This window comes from Myotis brandtii, unplaced genomic scaffold (genome assembly GCF_000412655.1).
Source record: "Myotis brandtii unplaced genomic scaffold, ASM41265v1 scaffold485, whole genome shotgun sequence".
In the NCBI taxonomy this organism is placed as follows: domain Eukaryota; kingdom Metazoa; phylum Chordata; class Mammalia; order Chiroptera; family Vespertilionidae; genus Myotis; species Myotis brandtii.
The window spans coordinates 51294-62172 of NW_005368527.1; the positions used below are offsets into that span (position 1 = coordinate 51294).

Below are 10879 nucleotides of genomic sequence, written 5' to 3' on the forward strand. Positions count from 1 at the left end.
TCAATGGAGATACTTTTTAATGCACTTATCTGAAATAAACTTCAATGACAGAGTAATCATGACTGTTGCCTTCAAATGTCTGTACAAATGGGGAAAATAGGGGATAGAATATGATTATAATTCATCTCAGTTTTTTTTGCTTTTATCATTGTATCAGATAGCTGTTGCTATATAACAAGCCATCCTAAAAGGACTTGTTTGACTATATTGCCTTCATAATTAAATGGGATTGTATGGTGGGACATTGTTCTGATCTATTCTGGGCTCATAATGAGTTGCTCCTTATGATTCTAAACCTCTGTCATGATGTTTTGTGCATCTGTATTGCACTTCTTTCTTCAATCAATATGTGATGTTTAATGCATATATATGTGTGTTTGTGTTGATCTTACAGTTGATGTAAAAATAGTTGATCAAATGTTAATTGCCTTAATTTAATATCACAGTTCCCATATTTATATATGAAACCTTGCTTTCTTCCCAGTTATAAGATATATTCACCACCACTGTCCTGTGTGATGCAGCTACTTGTGCTCCTGATCTGACATGAGTTATCAATTACTAGAATTTTTAATTCTAACTAATTTATTGAAGTATAATTGCATAAAACAAACTGCAAACATTTTAAATATACAACTTATTGACTTAAAGAAGCCATGTATTAAAAAAGAAGCCATATAAAAATTAAGAGTATATAGTGGGTAGGTCCATTTATATGTAAGTTGAGATGATGCACAACAAGTTTTAACTGCATTATGTTTCTGTCAAAAATGTATTTCACATGTCTTCAGTTTTCTTCTTTCTGAAGATAATGTGGAATAATAAACGTTACTTCAAATGGATGCTGCAAGGGATAAATAAAATGTTAAATATACTTTGTTGAGTCCAAAGAAAATGTTCAAGCATGAGCAGTGTGTGTAAGTGTGTTCACTTGTATATATATTTCATGTACACACTAACACTTATATATGTACATGCACTTAAGCTCATTCATAATCCCATCTATTATTATGAAAGACACCTTGAGAGAAATTTGAAGAATATATAAATAAAAAAGAAATGTCTGAATTAACATGAAATAGAGAAAAATAGAAAATTTGACACAGATTTAAAGTGAAATGTTTGACCTTAATTTTAATGAATTATTTTTTGTATATTTGTGTCTGAAAGGCCACAAGATCAGAACCACATTTACATTTATATGATGGGAAATTTTTTATACTATGTATGGGGCCAAATAGCTTCAAATTAGCTCTATTTTTTTCTATGTAATGTGGGATTTCAACCCAACATACCTTTGCTCAAGGGAAGCTAGCTGAATGATTTGCAAGGCTTAACCTCAGTTCCCTCTAACAATATCTTACTGGATAAATGTTTATATCAGTTTTCCATTGCTGTTGTAGCAAATTACCACCCTAGTGGCTTAAAAAAACATTTTCTATCTTAAAGTTCTAGAGAGCAGATGCCTGAAATGGGTATAAATGGCTTAGAACAAACTGACTGCTGGGCTTGGATTTTCTGGGTGATCCAGGGTAGAATGAAATCCCTTTCCAATCCCATTCCAAATCCTTTCCTATTCTCAATTCCTATTCCAGATTCTACAGTCCACCTGCATTCCTTGGCCATGGTCCTCCCTCCAACTTCAATACCAGCAACATAGCATCTTCTAATGTGTCTCTGACTCCAATCCTTCTTCTACTCTCTTCCACATTCAGAGGACCCTTGTGATGACATTAGTCCAACCTGGGTAATCTGAGCTAAGCTCCTTAGCTAATACTTTTATTTCATCTGTCTCAGTTACCCTGCTCTGTGAGCTAACATTCCAAAGCTCTCCTAATCAGGATGTTGACATCTTTTGAGGCCCTTATTCTGCCTATGACAAAGCCCTTCTCAGGTATAAATAATTTTGATGTCACTGTGGAGCCCTAAAATAAAAGAATCAAACACAGAATTATCCTCCCCTTTATAGTGAGAGAAAACTTGTTTTTCAAAATTACATACACAGAAGATTTCTAGTGGAAAAGACCTAAAATTACCTACACCAGACTCTGACCCAGAGCCATGAACCACCTACTCAAAGTGTGGTCCACAGACCAGGAGGACCTGCAGCATCAACATCACCTGGGGCTTTGTCAGAAATGCAGTCCCTGGGCCCATTGGAGACCTGATGAATCAGAATTTGCATTTGAGCTGCAAACTTTGGTGATCTGTATGCCTATGAAATGGAGAGGTGTTGTTCTAGAATAGGTGTTCCCTCCTTTTCACAGTTGACACTGGAAGCTGTATAACAACTGTACTTGCTGGGAGCTGTCCTGTGCATTATAGGTGTTTAGCAGCCTCTTTTCAGATATTTTATTTATTTTTTAAATATATATTTTATTGATTTCAGAGAGGATGGGAGAGGAAGAGAGAGATAGAAACATCAATGATTAGAGAGAATCGTTGATTGGCTGCCTCCTGCACACCGTACACTGGGCATCCAGCCCAAAACCCAGGCATGTGTCCTTGACTGGCATCAAACCCAGGAACCTTCAGTCCTCAGGCCAGCACTCTATCCACAGGGCCAAACTGCCTAGGGCTCTTTTCAGACATTTTAATATTCCCTGGGCCAAAGTCATCTCTGTTTGAGAACCACTACCCTAGACTCTCAGCACTGGAATTGCCCTGACTGATTCCAGTCAAAACTCTGTGGGGGAGGGTGGAAGACTTGGTTGGGAAGTTTGTAAGGAGGAAATTCTGACCTTGGGGAGTTTGGTGAAGGCGACTGCCCCTAATTGCTCCTTGACTTTTCCAAACAAGTCTGTGTAAGTGCAGATCCTCGGGTGTTTACCGGAATCTGTTTTTTATTTTTTAAAGTATTCCATATGTCTCTTTTTTCCCCTATCGATCCTTCTCCCTCAGTCACTTCAACCCCCCTGAACAAACCCCTACAACCCCAGTATCTGTGTCTATTCCTTATGCTTATATGCATGCATACAAGTCCTTTGGTTGATCACTTACCCCTCGCCTTCCTTGCTCCCTCTCCCCCCGCCCCTGCCCATCCACCCTTTCTCCCCTGCCTTCCCTTTGAGGTTGGACGGTTTGTTCAGAAGTCTCTTTGTCTCTTGATCTGTTTTTGTTCAGCAGTTTATGTTGTTCATTATATCCCACATATGAGTGAGTTCTTCTTATATTTGTCGTTCTCTGACTGGCTTATTTCACTTAACATGATGTTCTCCAGGTCATCCATGCTGTTGCAAATGGTAAAAGTTCTTTCTTTTTTATAGCAGCATAGTATTCAATTTTGTAGATGTACCACAGTTTTCTAATCCACTTGTCTGATGATGGGCACTTAGGCTGTTTCCAAATCTTAACTATTGTAAATTATGCTGCTATGAACATAGGGGTGCATATATCCTTTCTGATTGGTGTTTCTGATTTCTTGGGATATATTCCTAGAAATGGGATCAGTGGGTCAAATGGGAGTTCCATTTTTTACTTTTTGAGGAAACTCCATACTGTTTTCCACAGTGGCTGCACCAGGCTGCATTCCCACCAGCAGTACACGAGGAACACATCCTCACCAGCATTTGTCTGTTGATTTGTTTATGATAGCCAATCTGTTCGGTGTGAGATGATACATCATTGTTGTTTTGATTTGCATCTCTCAGATGATTATTGACTTTGAGCATGTTTTCATATGTCTCTTGACCTACTGTATGCCCTCTTTCAAAAGCTGTCTATTTAGGTTCTTTGCCCATTTTTTGATTGGATTGTTTTGTTTACTGGAATCTTTATGCTTAATCATTAGGTGTCCTTGCTTAAAGGACACTGCAGACACATGTCCTCCCAAGAATACTTACCCTACTGCTGTTACAATAAAAGCCTGAAGAGGCAGGAGAATGAGGCTTTCTGGTTCCTATAGCCAGGCAGTCCCTTAGCCCTCTCTTTCACAGCAATCGTATATCAGAGTAAACATTCATCCATTGCTGAGGGTCTACTGCTCAACCACAGCAAAACTCCATCTCTTTTTTGGCTTATACTTTTGAGCACAACATTAAATCCCTCTATTGCCCACCTATGTTGACCCAGGAAGTCATGATTCAATTTCCAGTGAAGGCACATGCCCAGTTTGTAGTCTCGATCCCCAGTAGGGGGTGTACAGGAGAATCCATGGGGGAAGCATGTAGAAGATACCCATAGAGCATCATCATTGATATTTCTATCTCTCTCTTCCTTTCCCTTCCTCTCTTTGAAATAAATAATAGTAATAAATAAATATAAATATAAATGGAAATCTCGCTGTGACCAAATTCTGTATTGGAGAAGGTAGTTTATAAATGTACTACCCCACAGAATGCATTTTGCAAAACATACATTTGGCAATTGTTATAATGTGCTAACCTGGGTTATAGTGCATAAAATCTGAATGTATCTCTTATATTTAATATATATATTTATAGTGGTGAACTAAATGGCACCTCTTAACTTGTGCTTTAACTATGAAATTTCTAATTATTTTGGCTAAACCATCATGAAGCCAAGTAGTATAGAGCCCAACGTTTTATACTAGAGAAACACATATCTTCACTTTCTTAAAGACGGAAACAGTAATTTTCTAGATATATCAGTGGCTGTGTCCCCACCATAAATTAATGCTTTGAAGATCCAAAGACTAGCCAGACTAATTTGTCAGTGTTAGGTTTTTTTTAACTACAGTTTACTTTCAATATTATGTTGTATTGGGTTCAGGTGTACAACATAGTGGTTAGAATGTCATATAATTTGCATAGTGTCTCCCGCTCTGGTATATTCAATACCAAACTGACCTCATACATATTTATTGCAATATTATTGACTATATTCCCTATGTTGTACTTTACATCCCTGAGACTATTTTATTGTTGTTGTTGTTAATGCTGAGGATATTTTCCCATTGATTTTTAGAGTGAGTGAAAGGGAGGGGGAGAGATGGAGAAAGAGGAACATCCATGTGCGAGAGACGCATCGATTGGTTTCCTTCAGCTCGCACACTAGTCAGGGCCTGGGATCAAACCTGCAAACAAGTCACGTGCTATTGACCAGGAATCAAACTTGAGACTTTCAATCTTTGATCTGAGGATCTATCCAGTGAGCCACACTGACCATAGCCCCCGTGATTATTTAGTAACTACCAATTTGCTCTTCCTAATCCCTTCACCATTTACACCCAGTTCCCCATTCAGCTCTCGTCTCTGGCAACCATCAGACTCTACTGTGTCTGTTAGTCTGTTGAGATTTTGTGTTCTTTTCTTTATTTTGCTCTTTAGATTTGATAAATATGTGAAGTCATATGGCATTTGTCTTACGCTGACTGATTTATTCCAGTGAGCATAATACCCTCTAGTTCCATCCATTCAGAAACTTTAACTCAGAGTTGAGATGAGGTGCTGGGAGATGTAGATGTCAGGAAGCAGGGCATTTAATGAAGGACTAATCACAGCTGCACTCACCTGGCTTATTACATAGTCTCCTGGGAGCCCAGGATGAGCAGGAAAAATTTCCATTCTGTCCAGAGCAGTGTCCCCCATGGGAATCCTCTGCTAGAGTAACAAGAAGTAAATGTGCCTAATGAGCAGACACAGAGCACGTAAATAGCAGCTCTACTGCAGACCCTCACCATGTGCAACCTTTGGTTGGAAGGAACTTGGTCTTTTTTTTTCTTTTTTGAAGTCCTAAATCTGTCTGGGAGACCAATGCATGTCTCCTTGTTGTCTTGTCTGGGACAGAGACAGAGCTCTGGTCTTCATCATCAACCATCCAGACAAGGATTTGGACCTCCACAGAGAAACCTTCCTCTAAGAATTTCCATCCAGGTGAGTCAGAGAGCCCAACAGACATGGCAGGAGAGGATCAGAGAGACTGAAAGCCAAGATCTTGTACATAAAGTCACCACAGAACCATTCAAACATACCCCAGGTACCAATGATCACTGTGGTTGTCAGCTGGCTTTACTAATACATTAATGTATTTATTCATGATGCTCAAAGGAAAGTGAACACTGCACTCAGAAATGCAAGTGACAATGTTGACAATTAAATGGTATTAATAGCAGACAAATTAAGGAAGGGCATTGGAGGTGTAAAGTCCTTCCAGTAGAAGTAGACCATAAGTTCAAGGACTTTATCAATTAATAGGAATAGACAAATCGGTTATTAGATATGGAGTAATATATATATATATTGTTGTGAGAGCATTTTTTAAATTTTATGATGAGGCATATTAGACACTGTTTCCACATGGATGAGAAAGATCCAGACCCAGGAAGGCTGCAAATACACTTTTGCAATCACAGTACATGAGACATACAGTTCACAGTATGTTCTCTCACCTTGGCTATTCACATTAAAAAAAATTTATTAGTTAGGTGAAAATGAGTAAGATAATGAGTTTCACGTTGTAAATATTTCAAAACCTATAAGAATGAGCAAAGAAATTTGTTGGTGTGTAAGGCATTTTAAGTCTGTGTTAAAATCTGTGCAAGTTATTTTCTTTACTTGTTTATTAATTTATTTTAAATTAAAGTACAGATGGCAACCAATATAACGTTCACTGTTGTACCCTGAAAGTTCGTTGCTTTTGAATAGTGTAATCAAAGTGTTTTCATTTCTTTTTATCTAAGTATAGTTTGTATACAATATTAAACCAGTTTCAGGTATAAAACTTATTGATTCAACATTTATATACATTACAATGTGATTGCCATACCAAGTCTAGTAATCATCTGTGACTGTGCAGACTTACCACAATATTGTTGGCTATATTCTCTTATTCAAGTTTTTGATTGGACTCTTTCATAAAAAGAATTAGATATGTTTATACAAACTGACTTTTTTTCCATTTAGTTCTTACATGTATTATAAAAGGTATGTGGGAAATGAATAATGTTCATTAGTGTTGTGTTGTCCAAACTGTCAGTCCTACAGTGTTCCCTCCATTGCTTTAATAATTTTTTAAATTGAAGAATAATTGACATAACATATTATGTTAGTTTCAAGAGTACCACATAATGACTCTGTATGTGTATATATTCATTATGACCTCCACAGTATGTCTAGTTAACATCTATCACAACAATAGTTACATTTTTTTTGTCATAAGAACAATTAAAATATACACTCTAGCTACTTCCAAGTACACAAAACAGTATTATTAATTATAGTCACCGAACTGTGCTTTACACCCTAACCATTCCTTTTTTATTTTTATTTTTTTTAATGAAAGAATTGAGTAAGACACAAGAATTTTTTATGTGTCTTCACATGGAAAAGAAAACTATAATGAGAAATGGGACTAGAGATATTCTCAATGAGACCAGACATACACCAAATACGGAAATTATTTCCTTGATTTTTAGATACATCTAGTAGAGGGTAGCATTTATGCTAGGTTACTAATGCTTGCCTGTGGGAAAATGAGTCATGTCACTTTTCCTATATCCTGGTAGTCACCTCCACCACATGGAACTAGGGAACCTCACAGGAGCTTCAGAATTTCTTCTTCTGGGATTATCAGAGGAACCAGAATTGCAACCCCTCATATTTGGGCTTTTCCTCTCCATGTACCTGATCACTGTGTTCGGAAACTTGCTTATCATCTTGGCTATCAGCTCAGACTCCCACCTCCACACCCCCATGTACTTCTTCCTCTCCAACCTGTCGTTGGTGGACATCTGTTTCACCTCCACCACCATCCCAAAGATGCTGTGGAACATCCAGACACAGAGCAAAGCCATCACCTATGAAGGCTGCATCACACAGATGTATTTTTTCGTATTATTTGCAGGACTAGATGACTTCCTCCTGACCGTGATGGCCTATGACCGGTTTGTGGCCATCTGCCACCCCCTGCACTACATGGTCATCATGAACCCCCAGCTCTGTGGACTGCTGCTTCTGGTGTCCTGGATCATGAGTGCCCTGCATTCCTTGTTAGAAAGCTTAATGGTGTTGCGACTGTCTTTCTATCCAGACTTGGAAATCCCACACTTTTTCTGTGAACTCAATCAGATGGTCCAACTTGCTTATTCCAACACCTTTCTTAACAACATGGTGATGTATTTTGGAGCTGTGCTCTTGGCTGGTGGTCCCTTTGTTTGTATCCTTTACTCTTACTCTAAGATAGTGTCCTCCATCTGGGGAATCCCATCAGCTCAGGGGAAGTATAAGGCATTTTCTACCTGTGCGTCTCACCTCTTTGTTGTCTCTCTTTTTTATGGAACAAGCCTAGGAGTGTACCTCAGCTCTGCTGTTACCCAAAGCTCACACTCAAGTGTAACAGCTTCAGTGATATACGCCGTGCTCACACCCATGCTGAACCCCTTCATCTACAGTCTCAGGAACAAGGACCTAAAGAGGGCCCTGAAAAGATTGCTTGGGATGGCAGTTATGAAAGGACCACTTGTCCTAGGGCTGAAGAAATCCACATGACAGCTGGGCTCAAAGCCTCAGAGCCAGATGTCATGATTTTTAGATCAGGTTGTGGAAGTAGAATGTACTCCCACTGCTCATTTTATGGATTTTCTTTTCCTAGGATTTCTATATAATTTAATTTTATCGCTTTATTAATTTTTTGGTGTTGTGATATCGGACAGCTTCCCTTTGTTCTTTTTCTCATTTTCCAAATGATTCCCAACCTTGGACAAAATATTTGGAAATCCCCAAATATCTCATGAGACTACATAGATTTCTTAAGGACAATTTTTAAAAAAATGAAATTTATCATAGTAATTTTTCTTTCATTTTACTAAATAACAATCAGGAGTTGTACTACTTCTATTGAAATAAAGCGCACTTGCTAACCAAAGCCATTTATATCATTTCATAGGAGAAGAAAATATAAGAGCTCAGTTTAACCCTGTTCATACTTCATTTCTTCACATATCACTACCATAACTGCTCTTTCTGAAAATGTAGACTTTAACATACAGTGTGTGTTATAAGAGGTCATTGGCTTCTCTTCCCTCATTAGGACCCTGTATTGATTTAGCTTGATGTCCATATTCTTACCATAGTCACTGACAAACTGACAATCAAATACGTGTCTCCAATTCTAGTCGACGTTAGAACACAAATTTCTATAAATTGTTTGACATAATATGCCCTTCGGGTCAGAGATGACTTTAAGTGTGAGGAAGCAAACTTTAAGTCATATATTTATTACCATGCAAACTATTTTTTTCATGGTGTATGTTTACTCATTGATGTATGTAAGATCAGTGTTCATATATAAAGGGCCTTATTATTTTGATGCTTTGCTTGGCATAATGATGTTTTCTATTGAACTATCTTCCTGCTTCCACTATGATTCCCTCTATTGTTCTAAATGAAGCATCTCACCCTACTCTAACTATTGTCATAACCACTGAACGGTTAGAGAATTAACCATATCATTCATTATGTATACTAATATGTGATCTATAGATATGGCATATATGTACATGAGTGACCAAAGGATGACACACTGGGGAGCTTGGATTCCTGTTGTCCAGTTCGATTATGTCATAAGTTTTGCACAAACATGCATAGTCTTTCAACCTTTTCTGGTTACTTATAAGGGAACCTCAATGGAGATACTTTTTAATGCACTTATCTGAAATAAACTTCAATGACAGATTAATCAGGACTGTTACCTTCAAATGTCTGTACAAATGCCTAGAATGGGGAAAAGAATATGATTAAAATTTATCTCAGGTTTATTTGCTTTTATGATTGTACCAGAATACTATTGCTATATAACAAGCCATCCTAAAAGCACTTGTTTGACTATAATGCCTTCATAATTAAATGGGATTGTACGGTGGGACATTGTTCTGATCTATTCTGGGCTCATCATGAGTTGCTTCATTATGTTTCTAAACCTCTTTCATCATGATTTGTGCATCTGTATTGCACTTCTTTCTTCAATCAATATGTGATGTTTAATGCATATATATGTGTGTTTGTGTTGATCTTACAGTTGATGTAAAAATAGTTGATCAAATGTTAATTGCCTTAATTTAATATCACAGTTCCCATATTTATATATGAAACCTTGCTTTCTTCCCAGTTATAAGATATATTCACCACCACTGTCCTGTGTGATGCAGCTACTTGTGCTCCTGATCTGACATGAGTTATCAATCACTAGAATTTTTAATTCTAACTAATTTATTGAAGTATAATTGCATAAAACAAACTGAAAACATTTTAAATGTACAACTTGTTGACTTAAAGAAGCCATGTATTAAAAAAGAAGCCATATATAAATTAAGAGTATATAGTGGGTAAGTCCATTTATATGTAAGTTGAGATGATGCACAATAAGTTTTAACTGCATTACGTTCCTGTCAAAAATGTCCTCCACATGTCTTCAGTTTTCTTCTTTCTGAAGATAATGTGGAATAATAAGCGTTACTTCAAACGGATGCTGCAAGGGATAAATAAAATGTTAAATAAACTTTGTTGAGTCCAAACAAAATGTTCAAGCATGAGCAGTGTGTGTAAGTGTATTAACCTGTACATATATTTCATGTACACACTAACACTTATATATGTACATGCACTTAAGCTCATTCATAATCCCATCTATTATAATGAAAGACACCTTGAGTGAAATTTGAAGAATATATAAATAATAATGAAATGTCTGAATTAACATGAAATAGAGAAAAATAGAAAATTTGACACAGATTTAAAGTGAAATGTTTGACCTTAATTTTAATGAATTATTTTTTGTATATTTGTGTCTGAAAGGCCACAAGATCAGAACCACATTTACATTTATATGATGGGAAATTTTTTATACCATGTATGGGGCCAAATAGCTTTAAATTAGCTCTAATTTTACTATGTAATGTGGGATTTCAACCCAAAATACCTTT

The 10879-nt window shown here is 37.0% G+C and overlaps 1 protein-coding gene across 1 annotated transcript; it reads left to right on the plus strand.

Annotated features, from left to right (window-relative positions):
• The first annotated feature begins 7478 nt into the window (after positions 1–7478).
• On the plus strand, positions 7479–8447 carry LOC102259045 (olfactory receptor-like protein OLF4). Its single transcript, XM_005876322.1, has one exon. The coding sequence runs from the start codon at positions 7479–7481 to the stop codon at positions 8445–8447; it is 969 nt and encodes a 322-aa protein (XP_005876384.1).
• Positions 8448–10879: the final 2432 nt, after the last annotated feature.